The sequence below is a fragment of the Phyllostomus discolor genome, chromosome 3, assembly GCF_004126475.2.
Source record: "Phyllostomus discolor isolate MPI-MPIP mPhyDis1 chromosome 3, mPhyDis1.pri.v3, whole genome shotgun sequence".
NCBI classification, from domain to species: domain Eukaryota; kingdom Metazoa; phylum Chordata; class Mammalia; order Chiroptera; family Phyllostomidae; genus Phyllostomus; species Phyllostomus discolor.
The window spans coordinates 34,119,126-34,140,839 of NC_040905.2; the positions used below are offsets into that span (position 1 = coordinate 34,119,126).

The 21,714-nt window shown below is 56.4% G+C and overlaps 1 protein-coding gene across 1 annotated transcript in view; it reads right to left on the reverse strand.

The window, feature by feature from the left end:
• The window catches only part of NKD2 (NKD inhibitor of WNT signaling pathway 2), a 29,298-nt gene extending 12,797 nt beyond the window's left edge, over window positions 1–16,501 (reverse strand). The window contains exons 1-3 of the mRNA XM_028514912.2: window positions 16,247–16,501; window positions 16,115–16,150; window positions 15,711–15,808 (exon numbers count right to left, since the gene is read on the reverse strand). Of these exons, the coding sequence (XP_028370713.1) occupies window positions 15,711–15,808; window positions 16,115–16,150; window positions 16,247–16,271 (159 nt within the window). The 5' untranslated portion in view covers window positions 16,272–16,501. The remainder of the gene's footprint in view (window positions 1–15,710; window positions 15,809–16,114; window positions 16,151–16,246) is intronic.
• Between the last annotated feature and the right edge of the window lie 5,213 nt (window positions 16,502–21,714).

Below are 21,714 nucleotides of genomic sequence, written 5' to 3' on the forward strand. Positions count from 1 at the left end.
TTCCATTCTCCACATCCTGGAATTTTGCTTTCGGCTCAGCACTCAATGCTACAGAACCACCCTGCAGCTACTCAGCACGCCTCCTCTCCTGCCCCCGGTTCCGCTGCTCCTGTTTCTGTCTTCAGAGGCGATGATGCAGCGTTTCGCAGAAAAAGGAAAATCAAGGGTGATCGATCTTCCAAGTGTAGCTGCTGTCCTCCGAGCATACAAACTACGGGTCACGAGACACACACAACAGAAACAAGAACCACGTCCCCGCACCCCTGAGCCCTTCCTACTCTCAGCCACCCCCCTTCAGACGAGGTCCGGGCCACCGGGTTTCAACTGCAGAATTCACCGTCCCCCAGCCTGGAGTCTTCCACGGGAACACCCACTGGGCTTTTCCTTTCCTTTCATTAGTATTAAAGCCTCATGTTTCTGATTTTGAAGGAAGATTATTACAAAGCTGGAAAGGAACTGTACACATTTAAAGTGTTTAACTCAGCACTAAGGCAGGCCCCACAGGTTGCCACTGCGCATGTCAGCACCCTCGGCAGACGACCGGGCTGGAAATGTGGAAGAGCTGCTCTCTGACTACAGCACCAGCACCCCCGGGCCGAGCTGCCCCGGGAAAAGTCCGGAGTATGTTTTCTTCTTTAGAAAGCACCTCTGCAGCGTCATGTGGAAACACCCCTGCACACAACGACCATGACGACGTAACAACCTCAGCCAGGCTGTTGTTGTTGGCTGAGGCTCAGGAGATCAAAGGAAGGAGGCCAGGCCCAAGGCGCACCCCTCCCTCAGCTCTGGTATCTGGCAGCAGGATCTTAAAGGAGCAGAGACAAACCTAAGCTCCTTTTATGAACACCAACCAAAATCCACCCTTAAAGAAATTTAGTGGAGACCCCACATACGGAAGATAAAGTGTTGGGAGGAAACCTGACCACATGTGCGGTGAGAGACAATCTTGTCCTGAATCCAGGCAGCTGCGAGGTTCGGGGAATCGGGAGGCAGGGCCCAGGATGGGCCCAAGTGCAGGACATGCACCCTGGCAGTGCTCCTGGGGGTGGTCCCCAACACGACTGAGCACGAGAGAAGGCCCAGCGCGGGCTTCTCTGGATGGAGACGGGTTTGGCACCATGACATTTGAAGGTGGTCAGCCTGCAGAGGACCATTGTCTGGACACTCAGGGTGGAATCCTGGTCACACAGTCCGTTGACTAACCCAAGACTTGCCGAGACTTGCCTGCTGGGGCTCTGAGCCCCCCAGACAAGCCATGACTGATGTGGTCAATGCCCACTGCCCCTGCCTGCTGACCCTGCAAAACCTAAAAGCAGGCACCGTGTTCCTTCTGCCCTTGCATCCAAAGGATGACGAGCAGATTCCTTAGCCCTCTGGGCCAGGCTCTCTCCATGACAAGCCAAAAGGAAGGGGAACTAAGCTGGGGGTGGGGAGATCCTTGAACACCAAGACCAGCACCTTCTAAGCAGCTTCCCCTCAATACGACCAGAAGCCCAGCACCACCCTGAGCTCCCTGGATAGCACGGGACAGCCCCAGTGGAGGGGCCCAAACCTGAGCCAGGCTGGGGCAGGTCCTCTTGACCACAGGCTGGGAGCAGCAGGACCATCACGGCGCTCCAGCTGAGAGCCTTTCCCTGCTCACCTCGGGGCAAGGCGACCACGGTGTCACCACCTCGACACAAGGGCCACAGATATGGTTGATTTGTCACCCCAACCACTCCCCGAGCTCCTGAAGAAAGCAGAGCTGGCCTCTGCTTAAAATACATCTCAGGCCTCTGGGGAAGCCTCATGGGACAGCCATACACACTGCATTTCCTGAGGGCCAAAAACACTTTTGTTTTAAAGAAAACCTAAAGCACCTTAAACAAATCAATGGAAAGAGAGAAAGGGCAAGTTGCCCCCCTTTTTGGCTCCAGCCTACTTTTCCGAAGCTGGGAAGATGGGGTCTGGGAACCCCGAGAATGCCGACTCGGTGGGTGTGGGGCCCAAGGGCCACCCGGCCCTTCTCCCAGCACGAGCGACTTCTCACAGACAAAGTGTCCAGCCCCCCAGAGCTGCAGGGAAGTCCAGGAGGCACCCACGCTGACATTTAGCGCATTCAGCATAGCTGCTTTTCTGGAGGTGGGCTTGGGGTGTAGGTCTTGGTTATTCTCTCCACCCCCTGTTTTCACTACAGTCCCCTGCACACACAGCATCGGTGGCAAACGTGGCAAAGCCCAGGAAGCACCCTGTCCCACCCTGTCCTATCTGCTCCCCGAGCCTGGAGAGGCAGGACAGCTACCCCAGTTTCCATCAGACCTGTCCATGCCACATCCCCACAGCCGTGTAGCCTTCGCCCCCACCTGGCTCCTCATGCTCCCTTGCTTTAGCTCTCTGGGCACCAGGGGGCACCTGTGCTGTCACCCGCTGTCTGGCTCCCCTACAGCCTGCCGGCAGCACGCAGTGCCTGGAGCAAGCAGGGAAGCCTGCCGGTCAGAGCACAGGACGTGGGGGGCTGCCTGGGCTGGGTTGCTGGCTGCACACCTCCCTGCAATGTGCCTTTGGGCAAACAGCCTAATCCCGAGGAGCCTTGTCTTCCTCTCTGTGAAAGGGGAAATGACTGTTATGAGGGGTAACCAGTGACTGTGCCGAGTGCCGTGAACGCATCACACTCCTGAGTTAACAAGAAGAGACCTGTGGATGTCACCTCAGGTACGCCATGCACATACGGAGCTTCAAGGGGTGGGAGGTTGGTAGGAAGATGCTGAGAGGCTGGCTGACCACGGAGGGTTGGACCATCCAGGTCCTCAGGCAAGAGGAGAGGATGTGCCAAAGGCCACCAGGACTGGTACACCACCTCTAGGGAGGTTCTCCTTGAGCACTAGGATTAGGTAGGTTTTTTGGTTTTGTTTTTTTGTTGTTGTTTTGTTTAAAGAAGACAGACTGTACCTGGGCCTCACCCACCCCCAAGCTTATGCAAGAGGCTGTGTCCCAAAGGGCTGTCCACTTAAGACCTGAAATACACGGGGTTACAGGGAGGACGAAGCCTGGGGAGGCCCTGCCACTGCGGACTGACTGCCCAGGACCAGGGCCGGCAGCCCGTGTCGGCCAGCACTGCCAGCGGGAGGGGCCCCTGCCACAGTGAGCCGCTTGCCCTGGCCCACTGAGGGCTGTGCCACAGCAGCGCTCCAAAACCACACCCGCCACGGCACTGCAAGGTTGTGAAAAACTAATCTCCGGTTTGAATTTTTGTATTAAAATATTCCAGTTTTTTGTGGAGGAGGTTGTGTTCAAAACTTGTTATAGTTTCCTTGGGAGACACTGCAGGACAAAAGGAAGTCCCTCCCCTCTGGCTGCTGAGGGCTGGCCGTCATCATGAGCAAATTCCAGCTGGCACAGTGGACAGGATCGAACAGACCCAATTTGTTTCATTCTGGCACAAAAAAGGCTGCCAGCAGTGCCTGCCACATACCCATTGACATGAAAGGGGGCACAGAGCTCACAGGCCAGAAGTAACGTAGTTCACAGGGGGAGGGGGGAGGGCGGATGGTGTCCCTGCAAGGTCTGGGCTGCATTATACTCAGGCCGCTCAAAGGAGAGGCAGCCCAGCAAGGCACTCAGCCCAGACAAGTGGTCAGCCCAGAGAGGTGGTCAGCTCAGAGAGCTGGTCAGCCCAGAGAGGTGGCCAGCCCAGAGAGGTGGTCATCTCAGAGAGCTGGTCAGCCCAGAGAGGTGGTCAGCCCAGAGATGTGGGCAGTCCAGCAAGGCTGGCAATCCCTGGAAAGGCAGCCCTGACCAAAGTCAACGCTTGGTGTCATTGTTTTGTTTGCAGGACTGCATGGTGAACTCCACCCAAATGGGCAACTGTTACACGCTTGGTGAGACAGCCAGTTTGTGGGTGGGATTGCTCTCACCTCGTATGGAAGTTAAATGGCTGTCCCTCCTATTTAAGGAGAACAATCCCAAGTGCCAGGCATTGTGGCAGCTTTGCCTGCTGTCCGGTTGGACAAATTAGGCAGAACTGAGCCTATGAGGCCCCGCAGCCTCTCGGGGACAGCTGGTCACCAGGTCTGTAGGCACCAGCCCAGCACTATAAAGAGAAATGAGAGGGGAGTGTGGAGGGTGCCAGGCAGCGGTCCTAAAAGGCTTCTGGGGAGGGATGTGTGAGCGGACACCTGAAGGCAGGAGGCCGTGAGCCAAGCTGTGAGGGATGGGCCACTACACAGAGGGGCAGCAAATGCAAAGGCACTGGGGCCGGAGCAGCAAGGAAGCCAGAGCAGAGTGGGTGCTCTCTGGGTAGGTGCAGGGGCAAGACACAGGGTGAGGGGTGTCAGCCTCCTGGGCTTTCACTCCAAGGAGGTGCTGCTGGCATTGGCTAGCCTTGTGCTTGAAACACCCACTAGGCTCACAGAAATGGAGGGGAGAAGTAATTCTGAGAGGCCAAGCTGACAGGTTTCCTGAGGAACGGGACCTGGGTGTGACAGACAGAGGACAAAGGACCACTTTGCTGAGATGGAGGAGCTGGCCAGTTACGTCGTGTCCTGCCTGATTCCCACAGGGTGCAGGCGGCTTCCTCCTACCTCAGCTGCACTATGAAGAGGAAAACTGCAAGACGGGAAGTCTCCTTAACATCTGGGGACGCTACTGTGCGTGCAGTGACGTGTAGCCTGTGGCAGCACCCTCGAGGTCAAGAGCTCTGCCTCAGGCTAAAGTGGATCCCCGAGGTGCTTCTTCTCAAGGTAGATAATTCTACATGCTTCCATCGGCCCTAAGCTAGTTAAAAGTTGTCCCAAATGTGGAGACAACCACGTCCACCATCCTGTTTCTAAAAGGTCCAGATGTGGAGCTGAGCTGGACTGCTGTGAGGGGCCCCACCCTGCCAGCTGCCCTCCCTTCCAGGCCGGGCTACCAAAGAATCGTAGAGCTGACACAGATGGGGACCAAATGGTGATGTGCAGAGAACGGCCCTAGAGTTCACTGCAGCTAAAACACAACTCGTCATTACACCGGAGGTTTGTCTGCAGTCATGGCTTAGCAACTTCCGTTTTCCTGCGCACAGAGCTCAGATCTGGATGCAGTCTTAAATCAACAAATGCGAAAATGGAGCAGCGTTAACTGTTGCTCAACATGGACACTGAGGGGTGACCTCAAAATAAGGATTTAAGACTGAAACACTAGTATGAAGACCACACCCAGGTGCACAGAAGAGCTTTACCAAAGTGGAAGACAGCAGGTGTTCTGATGCTGCATCTTCGTGGGTAATGAACTGGGCTGACCAGTACCCCCCAAATCCACATCCCCCTGGAACCCCAGAACATAACTATGTTTGAAAGTATTTGCAGATGTGATTCGTTAAGAGGAGGTCATGCTGGACGGAGGGTCAGCCCTGATCCAATGACTAGTGTCCTTGTAAGAGAGGACACAGACACACACAGATAGGAGGCCATGTGAAAATGGCAGCAGACACTGGAGCCATTCGGCCAGAAGCCTGGGGGGACCTGGAGCTCCCAGGAGTTGGAAGAGACAAGAAAGGACCCTCCTCAAGAGTCTGCAGGGAGCGCAGCCCTGACCACAGCTTGATCTCAGACTGCTGGCTTCTAGAGCCATGAGAGAATAAACGTCTGTCAACTTAGGCCACCCAGTTTGTGAGACTCTGTCACAGCAGCCCCAGGACACCAACATGGGTAGATTCAGGCTGCATTTTCATTATTTATAATATTTACCCCAAAGATCCTCCCAGCATGGGTCGGCTATAAAAGCCCAATGATTCCCGAATGCCCTACCATCAGACATCGCCGCTGAGCATCTGACAAGACCACGTGCCTGGCTTCCTTCAGGAAGAATTACCCAAACAGCCTGGTGGGATCTGGGGTGGAGTCTGCCCCAAACTTCTCCTGAGCATTCAGGGACCCTACAGCCCTCTGGGGTTTAGGACACACGTGTGGATATCTGTAACCCTGAGAGCTGGGAATGCTTGTCCTCCTCGGGCCTCAGAGAAGCAGATGTCCCTGCAGACCAGGAGGATGGCAACACGTCCCAGATGGTCTGGGTCTGCTGGGCTTCCGGACAGGAAGAAAAGAGGAGGGGAAGCTGGAGGAGGGGAAAGAGGAGGTGAGGGGGAGGGGAGAAGGAGGGGGAGGGGGAGGAGAGCAATGCCCAACTCCTGGGAAGAGAGTGAGTGGGGCAGGGGCAAGCTCGCCCCTCCATAAGCCGTGTCCAGCAGGCAGACCGGCTTGGCTTGGCTTGGCGGCGTGGCTGCGTGAGAACTCCCAGCCCAGCCCAGCCCAGCCCTCGCAGAGGTTATGTCTGTCGCAGGGAAAGGAAATGAGTGCTCAAAGAGGGAGGAGCGTTTCAAGGCATTTTCTTCTCCAGATGAGAACAGGGGAACACTTTCTTACAAGAGCTAAAGCGGGGATAGTTGAACCACAGAAAAATATCCACCCTTCCTTCTTCCAACCAAAACAACCCGAAGGAGTTACAAGAATTGGCTCTGGAAACAGGAAACAGAAAATGCAGCTCACAGTTCTCCTCCCCAGCACCACCTCCCCTGAAACCCTTCCGGGGGACCTACGGGTGGCAGCAGGGGATGCTGATGGAGGAGCAGTGATGCCCCAAGACCTCCCTAAAGCCAGGGTGTGGGCGGCCACCTGGCTGGGACGTGGGGAGCTCTGGGGCTAGGGGGCATGGGTCTGCGACAGGTTGGAGGAAGAGGCCATGGTAGCCTCTGCCCTCTGAGGCCCAGACACCCCTTGGATCTGCTCTCCCAAATGAGGGGTCCCAGATCAGGGGAGAGCAGAGCCAAGGAAAGTGGAAAACCCTCTTACAATGGGGTAAGCAATGCGGAGAGACCAACTCAGAATGGACAAACCGCATTTCCAGCCCTATGTACCTGGGGGGCTCAGGAAACATGAGGGGGCCATGGAAGGTGCTGAGGATGGCAATGCAGAGTCGGCATAGAGCAAAAAAGACTCAGTTTAGGGAGTAAAACAATAGGAAAAGGTGCCCAATAGCCCAGGCTGAGAGTGGGCTGCGTCTCCACTCATTACTGTGGACAGGCCAGCAGCCGGCAGAGACAGTGAGGAGTGCAGGGTGCAGGGAGAAGGCTGCGGAGGAAACCTCGTGGCCTGTGCAGGGCTGCACTGTGCCCCACCCCACATTCATATGTGGGAGTACTGGCCCCAGAGCCTGTGACGTGACCTTATTTGGGGTCAGGGTCATTGCAGATGTTATTGGTAGCATTAGGGTGGTACCTCATCCAATATGACCTGAGTCCTGACAAAAAGAACATCACATGAAAAGGAAGACACACAGAGGGATGACCACGTGAGGACGTGGGTAGGGGACGGTCCTCAGTCCCAGGAGAGAGGCCTCAGGGGAAACCCCCAGGATCTCAGACTTCCGGCCTCCAGCACAGAGATGACACATTCCTGCCGCTTAACCCGCCCCCATCTGTGGTGGTGGTTACAGCTGCCCCAGGAAACCCTACCTGAGGCCACCAAGGCCCACCCTCTCCCACACGGGGGTGGTGGGGGGGTGCGGGGAGGCACCTTCTCTACTTCTCACACCAGGTGGGTTTTCTGCTGTGACGCTGTCAGCTCCACACTCCTCACACGCGGAATCATCAAAAAAGCACCTTGCTGGGTGGAACATCAGGGGCCAGGAGGATGTCCCCAGGTGAGGCAGGGAGCAGACCCTGCCTGCACACTTCCCTCGGCTCTCCTGGAAGCTCGGCATTAACCCAACAGCATGAAAGGTGTTTTACCTGTCCTACCTCCCAGCTCTCCTCACAGATAAAGGGGACAAAACTGCAGCAGGTGCAGGCCAGGTGGCCAGGACAACCCACTGAGGCTGTGATGGGGATTCGCATGGCCCAGGAGAGGAGCCCAAGGCAGGGGTGTGGCAGGCTACCCCTGAACAAACAGCCCTTTGCCTGCAGTTCCCCAGAGAGCAGCTCTGCAGGGGCCTGGGGTCTGTCCCGCCTGGGCCTGCGTACAGGCTGCCTCAGGCCTCAGAGGCTGCCCTGAGAACTTCTGGGGACAGCACCAGCCTTTCCTTCTAAATCCAGACACTTTCTGAGGCAGGTGCCTACCAGGGAGAGGTTCCACTTCACACCTGCAGGAATACTGAGGGTGCTGACATCACAGTGACTCAGCCAATGGGTTTCCTCATATCCCGCCTACTGGACAACTCACTTCAGGAGCTGAACTGCCCAGGTCAGGACCGAACAGCTGCTTCCATAAACCAAGCCTCTGCTAACTCAAAGACGGTGGCACAGGCTTCCTTTCTTGGGAAGAAGAGGTCAGGGCTGCATGACCCCACATCCCCCACACCTGCTCAGTGCACCTGCGCACATAGCACGGCACTCCTTCATGAGCAGAATGACCCCGCAGGTACAGCTCACCGATCCTGGTGCGAATGCAAGCCTCACGCCCTCCAGCCCAGAAGCACTTGGTGCTAGAGCTCAAGAAGGTCGGGGATGGAGCCTGACATTGGTGATTATGGACCACGTGTGGGCTGCTGTCCAAGAGCCACCCTTGCAGCCCACCTGTGGCAGAACTGCCCCTGCCCAGCAGTGCCAGAGCCAGTTCCCATTCCACACTCTTCACATCTGTCACTCCAACTTCCCTCACAGGGCTCCCAGCAGAAACACATGGCCTGTGAGCCATGGACAACAAGCTGTGACCTCGAGACTCGAAGGTGAGCAGCAGCACCAGGCCTGGGGCTGGGTGTGGGTAGCTGAGTGGCCACGCAGGCCACCTCTTGCTAACAACAATCACATAAGGGGAAATCTCGGATGGGCAAGCCTGCTGCATTTAAAATGATCATGGCACGGGGTTCCCAGTTGTTATCTTCGACAATCTGGTGGGGTGGCCAGGTGGGTGCCCCTTGGCCATACAGAGTGGGGTAGAAGACAGGGGACATGGGCCTTGACCTCTCACTTCCTGAGGAAAAACGTGACCAAACCCCTGGCCCCAGCCTAGAGAGACAGGATGGAGAGTGGTAGGGCAGTGCCATCCAATTCCCACACCCAGGGAAGGTCTGCGGCCTGGCACAGCCAAGGGTGTGCTGCCCCACTCCAGCCAGGTTGGGACAAGTAATGGCTCCCCCAGGTGACAGTGGATGAAGGAGGACTGGGTACTGTTTAAAAGAAAGGTGATTCTAAGAATTCCAAAACACCAGTTCAAAAGAACCTAGGTACCGCAGTGTTCATAGCAGCACAATTTACAATAGCCAAGTGCTGGAAACAGCCTAAGTGTCCATCAGTAAGTGAGCGGATCAAAAATTGTGATACATTTACACAATGGAATACTCCACAGCAGAAAGAAAGAAGGAACTCCTACCCTTCGAGACAACACAGATGGAACTGGAGAATATTGTGCTAAGTGAAATAAGCCAGGTGGTGAAAGACAAATACCATAGGATCTCACCTATAAGAGGAATTGCATGAACAAAATTAACAAGCAAAATAGAATCAGAGACATGGAAACTTGGAACAGAATGACAGCAGCCGGAGGGGAGGGGGAGGGGGATAATGGTGGAAAGAAGGGGAAGGGACTAGTCAAAGAACATGTATGCATGACCCACGGACACGGACAACGGTGTAGGGACTGACTGTGGGAGTGGGGCTGCGCTGAGTGGAGAAGGGAAAGGGGGAAAATCGGGACAACTATAATAGAGTAACAACAAAATAAATTTTTAAAAAGAAAGATGATTATAAAATAGAGTTCACTGGTCACTTTGCTGCTTAAATAAATGAGAGATTAGTCTGTTCCTTGCCAGCATGGCAGGGTCACAGTGCCTAGGAAGATGATCCGGGAGGCTAGGTGTCCTGTGAGCATGGTAGGGTCACGGTGCCCAGGACAGAGCAGTCGCTGATAGCCTGTGTCCGTCACCCCGAGCTCACCTCTGACCCCTCAGTGTTAGAGTCAGAAGGACCAGGCTCGCTCCTCTCCAGGACTCTGTCCAGCTCACACCGATTTCTGAGCCAGGGTCGGGGCCAGGAGCTGCCGCCTGGTCACCCCAATGGCACTGTGGCTGCCCTGCACCAGCAGCAGCCCTCCCCCATGCTCAGGAGTTTACAGCTCAGGAGTATACACAGCTCAGTCTGTGCCCTCACCCACTTTGAAAGTTAGCCGTTTGGCCGGAACGCTGCCAGGGCTGAGTGCTGCTTTCTGAAGACTGCAAAGTAGCAGTCTTTTAAGGAAAAGATAAGGTGTACGCTTTTCAACAGCGAACACCCTCCCAGTTATTCAAATGACTTAGCCACAGTAAAAATGTAGGAGAAATAAGTGACAGAAGGGACTTGGATGCAGCCTGGTGTTTTCTTGTGGTGGCTGATCATCACCTCCCTGATGAGAGCAGTGTCACTTTGGGTCTGTTCTATTCCTTTTGGGCCACTGAAACTGCTGAAATCTCAGCTCGTTCAGCAGCCACACGGGCTGTGTGTGCCTGAGGAAGCTGCCACAGGGCTCTCCTGCAGTCTGTGTTCCTATGTTCCCATGCAGCCAGAGTTCCTTCGCTCTGTCCGTGAAATCCCCGACTCCAAACTGCAATGATGCTCTTCATACTTCCTGAACTCTCCATCTACGCCCTGGCCTTGTCAGCGTGTGGGGCCCGAGTGTCCCTGTGGATATGGAGGGTCAATGTCCTCTGAAGCCACTGCCCCATGAGAACACATCTTCACACGTCTAGGTGCTGTGTCCCTTGGGCAGGCTAATAGCACGTGCTGTGTCTGCAACAGCTTTCTGGGAGCTTCTCTCGAAACCAGCATCGCAGGGGAAGTGGCTTTGCTGACCACTGTCCTGGCATGGGGGAGAGGCTCTGCAGCTGGCCTCGGGCCCCACCCTGGCCATCACAGACCTTCTGGCCTAGCCCCGAGGCCACAGTCCCAGCTTAGTCTCACCTCATGGACATCAGAGTCCTTGACACACACCATGAGGGTGCCCACACCTGAGCTAACGAGAGGTGGGCACACACACTGCCCCTGGGTGGCTGAACTACCACCCACAGCAGCCCCTCCATGGGCACCTGGTTGGGGCGGATGCAGCTGCATGGCATCCAGCCATCCGTACTGCCCTCATCCCCTCCTGAGTGTCTGATGCTGTTGGCTGCATGCCCACAGATGGCCCCAGCACCTCCTGCAATCCCCACCAACACAGGGGAAAGCCAGGTGAGTACGGTGGATCCTCCACTCTCTGGGAGTCCTGCCTGCAGACAGCACCTGTCCACGTCTCCAGGTGAGGAAAGGATGCCGACTTCAGCTATGCACTCTGGAAACACACTCAGAGCACAAGCTCCCTCACAGGGTCCTCAGGTCAGTCCCAACCCCATTCCAGGAGGCGTTACTCACAGAGTGCCCCGGCAGCTTCTCAGGTGTGAACTGGTTGGGACCACTTGGTTCATCCTTAGGTAGAGTGGGGTCCAGGAGAGCCATTTGCAATTTCAGAAGCATGGGTGGGCGTGAGGGGCTGATGCAGCTGACCTGAGGAAGAGGCCCCTGGTGCTCGGTGAGGCCTGGACCCCCAGGACTGTTGTCAGCATCCCCACATCCATGTGTGCCTTCAGGCTTCTGTGCATATCTGTGCCGGCCTCGCCGCACAGCAGGCCCATGAGTGATGGCAGAGACATGGCTGCTGGTGTCACGGGTTCCCACCATGGACGCCAAAAGAAGTGAAGTGCTCTCTGCCCTGATGCCCAGACACCCTGCAAAGGCTGGCACTCCATGAGGTTCATGTCCCAGAGCACAGGTCACCGAAGACCAAAGGTCATCCTGAGGAGTTGCACTGTGGCTGGAGGACCTGCCCGTGTCTCACTGAAAGTCTCCTTTCATGAGGCCTATGGCCAGATAGCCAAGGACAAACCATGGCATCCATACCTCCTCACCCCTCTTGGGTGTCTCCTGCAAACCTGTGATTTACTCCCCGACCCACACCGCAGTTCGCTGTGTTGATTGCAGATGTGGTGGTGTCCAGGCTTTGCGCAAAGCCAAGGGAATTTCCCAGGGATTTCAACAAGAAGCCACAGAGTTAACATCTCAACCACTCTTAACTAAGACGTGTAAATCCTGCTGCTGCCATGTGCTCTGGTGGTGTGGCAGGTAGGCGGGCAGGTGAGCGCTGGCTCCCGGGCTGCCAGGCGAGCAGGATGGAGCAGTCCTGCCGCACTACCGTGGGACGAAAGCCTGCTGCCAGGACAAGGAGGGTCCAACTCCCAGATTCCAAAAGCAGTGAGAGGCCACCTGTGGACAAGACCGCGTGCAGGGCAGATGGAGTTTGCTGGAAGCCAGAGCCTTGTCCAGAGGCGAGTCTCTCTGTGGGGTTTCAGGGCTCACCATCCCGAGTCCCTGCAAGGCTGCCTCCGTCAGGAACAAGTGCAAAATGTCGGCGCACACAAAACTGCCACGTGCACGTGTGTGGAACTGGTGTGCAGATCCTTAAAGCCGAGACCCACCCAAGACAGTACGAGCAGAGCCCTTCCCAGCTGCCTGTCACAAAGTCTTGGGAGCTGAGAAGCAAAGACAACTGGGAGCCTCACCATTCAGCAGGCCAAGGCCCTAGTAGCCCCCTGGACTCACGCACTTCTGTTCAAGTTTCAGTTAAATCACCACCTCCAAAGTCGCCCAAACATCCCTTGTTCAGGTTTACTTAGTGGAAATCTGTGTTTTATCCACAACGAAATTTCAATTGTTAGCAGTGATTCTTATCTCCTGAACTCTTCCGCTGGAAAAACTGCAGCGAGGCAGACAGATGGCGAGCGATGCTGTGCAGTGAAGGGCATGTTTCCGGCCCAGGGACAGCCGTGTCTTGCAGAGCCTCACCACGATGCCTCTGTTCCGTGGCCAGCCCCACCTGTAACCATGACCCCGCTGCTCTGTGCTGGTGCCACCTTCAGAAATAGCACTGCCAAGTGCTGCTGGTGCTACTGCCTGTCACTTCTCATGGTTTTAACACACGTATGACCTCAGCTACTCCATTTCTTAGATTCCCTATGCTGTGCTTGCCAACATCCCACCTCACCCAGGCACAGCCCTGGCCCTTCAGGGGTACTCAGCAACGAACTGACGCAGCTCCTGCCATGGGCAGACTACAGCTTTTCTCAGAGTCAACAAGGAACACCGTTTTACACTGTGAAGCAGGGAGCGCACCTGCCTGAAAAATGCTAATCTTTATAAGAATTTTTTAGCTGTGCACTAAGCAGATACCAGGAGCTAATGTAGCTAGCTCACTAAAAATTAATGAGCAAAACAAACTTCATTTCCTTTATTTTGGGAGGTGGGGGAGGGCAGGTGATAGTTAGATGCACTTTATTGCCATGTGGTCATTTGCCACAGTTGTTGGGCAACGTAGTGCAAGGGGGGTCGGCCTGCATGGACATGCAGGGTGAACTTCAGGGAAGGAGGGAGCGAGTCACACTCACTGGGTGTGCTGCCTGGTCCGGGCTGGCTTTCCTTGGGGGTATCACCTGGGAGCGCAGAGATGAAGGATAGAGTTCTGGGCACCACACAAAGGGAAGGTCACAGGACACTGGGCTGGAAACAGGAGATTTATAGGACATGACACCCAAACACCCCCAGATCAAGCAACTTCCAGGGCAGAACCAGGAGCAGGGGTGGTTAGACAAGGTTTCCATTGAACCTGGGTGGGAGCCACCCCCGTGTGCACCCAGTGTTGCCTGGCAAGCAGAGGAGTAGCAATCTGGCGGTGGTGAGGACACCTGTGCATCGGTGGCAGGGTGTGCCTGGCCCAGGAGGTCTAAACTTCAGGCTGGTGCTTGGCCAGGGGTTTGCAGCACCACAGCCAAAGGAGGAAGATAAGAAAAAAGTAGAACCATTGTCGTAAAGCTAAAATGTATTTAATTTAAAGGACCATCGTCTAGTCTGAGATTTTGCTCTTTCTACAGCTTGGTGTTAAAAGGAACTTTCTTTCATGAGATGAGCACATCTTAATCTGTTTGGGCTGCTTCAACAAATAGCGCTGACTGGGTGGCTTATAAACAGCAGAAATTTATTCCTACAGTCCTGGAGGCCGGACGTCCCAGGTCAGGGCACCAGCAGACTCAGCACGCGCTGAGAGCCCTTTCCTGATTCAGACACAGCACCTTCCTGCCGTGTCCTCCTGTGGCAGACCTGGCAGGGGGCTCTCTGGGGCAGTGATCCATCAGGGCTCCACCTCGTGACCTACTCACCTCCTTATTGCTTCACCTCCTAATGTCATCATCTTGGGGGTCAGATTTCCACGTATGAATTTGGGGGGGGGGGGGCGGGAACACAAACATTCAGACCATAGCAGAGGGCAAAATGAAAAGGGAAAAACCCAAGTCAACTCCCATGCCATTCTTTCAAAAAACGTCCCAGGAGTCAGTTCCAACCCCAGCTCTGACAATCTCCTGGCGACACCAGTGTGTTTTCATTCTCAAGAACGCATTCCCACTAAGTCCCTGGGGCCAGAAGAGGCACTGCTTGGTGCTGCTGGAACTGCCCTCTTTATTGCTGCCGCAGCCTTCTGGACAAACGAGAGTGAGTGCCCAGAGAGTCCTAAGGTTGAGTGAACACTGCCAGGTCCGGAGTGCCTCTGCCCCAGGGAAGAGGCCCCAGGCAGTACAGCTGGTGGAACCAGGCCCAGCCTAAACCCTTGACCATGAAGCTAATGCCCACACAGCTTCCTGCCTTCCCCATTTATATGCCACACACAGGAGAACCAAGCTCAGAGGCACCATCCGATTTTCAACACCCCTGCCTCCCTGGGGGGGGAGGAGGCGGTCCTGGGCTGCTCCCTGGGTACCCGCCCTTATCCTTCGGGACGGAGAAGCACAGGTCTATCTAACATTACCATCCAAGGTTACTACGATGCCCCCATAAAATTCCTTAAAATGTATTTCCTGCCTTCACAGGTGGGGGGGTTAAACCTCCCCTTCCAGAAAGCAGGAACTCTAACTCCAGTATGAGTTGGATTTCAGGGCGAATCTGGGCCCTTCCCAGGGTGAGCTGCAGTGTTTTCAAATACACCCAGAACTTTTCACTTATCAACTGGCCGGAAGCATGTCATTCCAAAAACACAGATGCCTTCCCGTGAGCAGTGGGACAGGGTGCTGGGGGGCCAGCAGTGGGGGAGTAGGGGTCTCAGCCATCTGCTGTGGCCATCTACCCGGATCCAGTTCACACTGACGCCCATCTAACACCCACTCTCTCCTGCTTGGCAAACGTGTGCGGGTCTGGTTTACCCAAGGCCCCTCTGGTGCTCCCCCACAACCCTCTGGCCGGCAGTTCTCTGCTTCTGCTGGATGTGACACCTTCCAAATCCACCGGAGCAGGACCCTTGCAGCCTCTGGGAGCACCTGCAAGCTGGGTGCCCCTGCCCTAGTCCATGTGGAGCCTGGCTTTCCCATGAGCCTACCTGTAGGTCAGTGGTCACCACTATGCAGATGGGAGGCCTCTAATTCTGGCCATCTTTGCTGTGCAAGCAATTGATCCTAAAGCAAATCGGGCCCTCTCCCCCAAGCCTCCAGCCTGGGATGCTAACGGCTCACCGTCCGGAGCCCCCCCGCCCCACCCACCCAGCCTGGACTGTGGAGGCTGGGAGGGACAGGTTCTGTCTGCCCAGCTGGCATCACTCCCGCCCGGCCTTCTCAGCCTGCGCCTTCTAGGTCTAGGTCCAGCGAGAGGACACAACTCTGGTACTGGTGCCCCTGGTCCCGAGGGGCCCAGCCCCCTGGCCGAATCTCGCCACGCCTACCTGCTTGTCCCGCGCCCGGTGCTCCACACCGCCACGCCGCTCCGCCTCCACCATGCCTTTGCGGCCACTTGAGTACGAAGACACCACGAAGCTGTCCCCTGCGGCCCGGCGAGAGGAAGCGCGGGAACCGGGCACCAAGAGGGAAGGAGACGCGAGGTGAGCCCCGCGGGCGCTGCGCCTTAAAGGTGCCCCAGCCGCCAGGCGCGCCCACCCCATCTCTGTGAGGCCTGGGGAGCAGGGCTCCAGCTGGGGAGCCGGAGCCGGGGGTGGGATGGGGTGGGGGCCTACGTGCTCTTGAAGACCCAGCCGCAACGTCCCCCCACCCGATGGCACTAGGGCAGAACGCACGACTGGCTCACGGCTCGGGGTCCCGGCCGGGTCGCCGCCCCACCCGGCCCGCTCACCTTCAGGGCTCTCTCTCCGCTTGAAGGCTGCAGCGGCTGCGACGCGCCAGAGGGAGGGCGCGGGAGAGGGAAGGGTCAGTAAGTGGCCGGCGCCCGCCCCGCCCGCCCGCCAGCCCCGGGCCCGCGTCTCACCGTGCTTGGACTGAAATTTCCCCATCCTGCCCCAGCCCCCGGCTGCCGCCCGCGCTCCGTGTGCGCGCTCAGGTGCGGGTCTGGGGACCGGTGCCCGGGCTGGGCGTGCTCGGGGGCCGCATGGACCGGGCGCCCGGCCTCCGCGCCAAGTCGGAGGAGTGGGATTCCGGCGGCCGGTGCAGCCGGGACACTGGGGTGGGCCGGCGGGCGCGGCGACAGCAGCAACAGAAACGGCCCGGCTCCCTCTGAGCGCGCACGCCCGCCCGCGCTCGGGCTTTAACGTCGGCCCCCGCAGCGCCCCCCGCGGCCACCGTCTGCAGCGCACCGCCCCCCGGACCTCGACCCCCACCCACGTCCAGGCCCCAAGTCGCCTGGTCTGGGCCTGGCCCTGCTGCGGCGTGTGCGTGTTCCGGGACTTAGCGGGGAAGGCGCCCGTCAGCGACGAGGATCCAGGCCGTCTGTGAGAGTGGTCAGGGGCTGCAGTGACCCCTTCGGTTCTGTGCTGACCTTTTTGGGGAAAGCCATCTAGAATGAGGTCCCCAATTCTAGAGGAGCGGAGAGTCCCTCCTTTCACAGAAGAGGACCCTGGGGCACAGCCCAGGACTTTAGAAACACAACCTGCATCCTCATGGCTGATGATGTGGTGGGTGGGGGAGTAAGCTCAGGAGGGAGGATTCAGAGGACAGGAGGCCCATGGGGGCAGGACCTTGGAGAAGGAGCCGAAGAGGGGGCTGTCTCTCCACAGGACCAAGTCCCAGCCTTGGCCTGGCTGGTATGGACCAGCTGACTTCTTTCCAGAGGTCCAACTCCAGCCTCCTCCTGCCCCACGGTAATCCAGGGCAGGAAATGACTAGCATTGGCTGTGGGCTGGTTACACCCTGACTCCCCATCCCAACTTTGGCCTTGGCTGGGGCAGGGTCTTCCCTGGACGCCTGGGCAATGGGGAAGCATGCAGCCACCTCTTGGAGCCCTGGGCCTGGCCACCTGTGCTCAACCCCCTCTACATAAGGGACAGGCTGCCGGCACACCTTTCCCTCCCCTGTGCCTTCCCCTGCATCCTTCAGCATGTGGGGACCCCTTGCCCTCTTCTGTATATTTCTTTGGAGAAACCATCCTTTCTCACTTCCTCCCTGGGCCCCAGCTTACTCCTCCTGCTCAATTTCTCCCCTTGCCTCCCCTGAACTTACCTTGCCCACCAAGCACCTGTGTCTCCCACAGTAGTTTCAGCTCAGCAGGTGCTGTAACTGTGTGATCACTCCCACATCTCTGGTCATGGGTGACCCTACCGTGGCCTGGTGCCAGCTCCAAACCCTGGAGGCGGATGGCCATGGTGAGGTTACTTATCTGCCCAGGTGACCACCCTCTTTTCCTTGATGGAGCTGGGCCTCCCCAGTTCGCCAGTGCAGCTAGCCCCCTCTGCCGGGACCCTCCCTACCCCTTGCCCATGGGATAACAGGCATCGAAGAGTTGATGTCCAGCCATGGACGATTCACATGTTTCCCCTCGTCCAGTTCTCAGGCCATCAAGGGGCAGAGGTTGTCATCACCCACTTTACAGTAGCCCAAAGTGCCGTGTGATTCCCCCAGGCACACAGCTGGTCAATGACAAAACCCGCCCCTGACCCCTGCAGACCCTGTGGTGACCGTCAGCCTGGAACCAAGCTGTAAACAGAGGTGCAAATACAGGGCATGTGAACTGTACAGTGGGCACACTCACTGCGAGCCATTCCTACCAGCCCTTCTGCAGGACCCCAGCTGGAGGTCTGGCCACAGAGTGGGCTGCTTCATGCAAGCAGACATCCTGGTACCAGGGGACAGGGACCTCTACTAGGCCTGCACCTGGGCCAGGCTCTGGCCCTGAAGATGGGCACCTTCCAGCTCCAGGACCCCTTTCTCTGGGCAACCCTCCCAGACTCTCCTGGCCCCTTTCTCTGTCTCCCACAAACTTATATGCACCTTTAACCCTCAGTTTAGAATGTAATGGTATGTCATCTTCAGTGGTTCATATGTCCTATTAATGTGTTTTTGACAATAGCCATAATACTATTGTGGGTTATGCAAAGTAACAGCTTAGAGATTGAATGCCCTTCCAAATGCCGTGTGCCTCTATCCATCACCCTGTACCAACTGGAGGATGGACATGCAACCTGTGTGCAGACACAGCCCTGTATGGAGCTGTGCGGAAGAATGCAGAGGGAAGGAAAGGTGTACTGGCAGCCTGTCCCTTATGTAGAGGGGGTGGAGCACAGGTGGCCAGCCCCAGGGCTCCGAGGGGTGGCTGACACACTCCCCCATTGCTCAGATATCCATCGAGGATGCTCGCAGATGCTGGGAAGCCCGCCACTGCACACTGTCTGCGGGGAGGTTGGCTGGGATACCCAGCCAGGTGTGCTGGCAGGCCCCATTGAGTCTCATTCCTGAGGCTCTGGTCTTTGTTAAATGTAGACGGCTCGAGGGCTGGAGAGGGCCAGGATGGTGTGTGAGTGCTCCTGGAAGTCATCCCCACTCGCCATGGCCCCCGGGCTGGCCTGCCCTGGGCTGGCCAGTGTCTGGGAGCACATCTACCTTGTCACACAGAGCTAGGCAGAGGAAAGTTCTCATGTGTTTCACATTGACCTGAATTGCCTGGAAAAGATTTTAAGTTTATTCTTTACCAGCTTTATAGGTATATAAATCATATGCTCTCTAACTTGTCCACTTAGAGTGTATAATTCAAGGGTTTCCAGTAGCTTTGTAGATTTGCGCAACCATCGCCAGTCAATTTTAGAACACTTTCATTGCCTTGCCCCTCATGTTCCTGCCATGCCTGGCCCCGATGAGCCAGTCTGTTCCCTGTCTCTATGGATTTCCCTGCTCTGGACATTTTGTGTGAATGGAATCATGTGATGTGTGGCCTTGCGTGTCTGGCCTCTGTCACTGAGCGTAGTATTTCCAAGGCTCGTCCATGATGCAGCACGCGTCGGAACGCCATTCCTTCTCACGGCTGCATAAAACCGAGTGTATGGGCCGACCACGCTCTGTTTATCCATCCATCTGCTGATGGACATCTGGGTTACTTCCACTTTATGGCTCCTGCGAACAGAGCTGGACAAGCCTTGCGTGCACAAGCTTCGTGTGGACACAGTTCCATTTCTGCCAGGTGTGACCTGGGGAGGGGACTTGCTGGGTCACGTGGTAGCTCCCTGTTTAACTATGTGAGGAGCCACCTGTCTGTGGGCCCAGGCGTTTTCCACAGTGGCAGCCTTACTTCACAGTCCCACCGCCATGCGGCCGTGCCCTATTACCCTACACCTTCTGGGATACTTGTTACTACCTGACTTTTTCAATTTTGGCCATCCTGGTGGGTGGGACGTGGTATCTCACTTGTTTGACCTGCATTTCCCTAGTGACTAATGATATCAGGTATCTTTTCATGTGTTTACTGGCCATTTGTTAAGATGTAAAGTTCTTCGTATACTATGGGTACACATTCCTCATCATATGTATATATACGGTGTTCCCATTTCGTGGGTTGTCTTTTTACTTTCTTGATGTTGCCCTTTGAAGCAGGGAAGTTTTTGGTTTTGAAGTTCAATGTTTCTGATTCACCTCTTGTTGTTCCTGCTTTAGGAGGCATACCTCTGAATTCTTTCAGTCTTAATTTTTGTCTTTCTGCCCACGTGGCTGCAGCCCGGAGGCAGGTCACCGCCAGTCATTCCAGGAAGTCCCAGAGTGTTGGGAGTTTCTTGACTATGGGAAACTGAACTCACTTGCTCCACCCCTGAAAGGGTCATGTAATAGAGCCACAGATGGGCCGAGGTGGGACTAACCTGGGTGACCCACCCACCAGGACACTTTGGAGGTCTCTTAACCAGATAACTGTGGACTTCCTCCTCAGATGTAGATATGACCATGCAATTCTGGGGAGCCCCGTTCACACCCCAGAACTGGAGAAGAAGCAAGGACGGCCCACCAGCTTTTGCGGTGAGGGTCCCATGGAAGGGCCCATGTGCAGGGCAGGAAGGTGGGGCAGAGGTGGCCATCCTGGTCAACGTCCACCCCTGTGCCTAGGGGGATGATGGACTGATGCAGACAATTCCTGGTGAGGCCCGGAGACAGCTAGCAGGGCTGGGCCAGCCCACAAGCTTTACACATAGCTCCTGTGTCCTGGTCACTCTCTGACTCATGATGCCATTGCCTCAGCCAGCGACCTCCATCTGCTCCTTGGAAAGTCGTTGAGGACTCTAAGCAGTGTGTTCCTTGTTCCCACAGCTGCTCCATCTGCCTGAGGCCCAGACCCCTCCTGAGCCTCATGCTGACTTTTGGGAAAGAGCATCAGCTTTGTTCCTCATCTGGGCACCCCAAGCAGGAAACATCTATGAAAAGCCTGTCCACGTGTCCCGACACATGGAAATCACAGATTCCCCACATATGTGTCCTTCAGAGGGGGGGCCTTCATCAGCGGTGGGGCACCACATGATGCTCAGACTTCAGGGGTCCCAGGAGGGCTCACCTGGCTGGGACACCAGGCCTCCCCACTGGGCAAGGCTGTGGCTTTGTCTCTGCTTACTGAGCGCACAGCTCTGTCCACTTGCCCAGTGAGACACCAGTTCCCGCTCTGCCCAGCTCCCTGGACTCTGTCTGAGAGGAGCTTGCAGTGGCCATGTTGGTGTCTTGAGGAGGACGCGAGGCCTGCAGACCTCCCTCTGGCCTGGTCACTTAGGCCCTTCTCACTGTGCGCCTCCCAGAAGCATGAGGAGTCAGCCCCACCATGAGGCAAACACCATGGTGAGGCCCACATTCCTCTGTGTAGCCCCTAGAGGTCTGTGAGCATTGTCCTCACAGGGTCACGGTGTGTCCCGAGTGTCCTGCCAACCTCCCGGCAGCAGCAACAGGCTTCCCCGCATCTCCAGCTCTATGGGAACCAGGAAGGTGAAAGGAGCTTGAGGGTGTGGCCCTCACTGTGGCCCCCGACTCTCTGTTTTGGGGTGCACTCACTGCTTGAGCTCAGGAAGGAGGGGTTGGAGTGCTGGCTGGGAAAATTACATGTGCACTTGCCCATGAGCAAGGCCTCCCCTTGGAAGGCTTCCATTTGGCTGTCCTGCTCCCGGGCCCAGAACAGGGGTCTGTAGGGCCTTGGGGGCCCCATGGGCCCCATGCACATTGGCCTTCAGAGGCTCCATTCTTCATAAAAACACTGAAAACTGTACCTTAGAACTGTGCCTCCCGTTGTCATCTGCCCAGTTTGGTGGTGTCAGGTTTGCAATGGAGGTTCTGTGACAACGCGAACACTACCAGATGCATCTGCTTTCCTGGAGTCTCTGCACCAGCGCTGTTTGCAGGCACCCTGCTTTCATGATGCTGAGCAGTGTGTCCTTGCTGGGGTCTGTCTGTGGGCCATCCCTCTACCCCCCTTTGCCTGTGGGGTGGGCCTACAGGGACTTTGCCTCTGGACACACTGCTCTGCCTTCCCCTGTGCTTAGGCCCCTG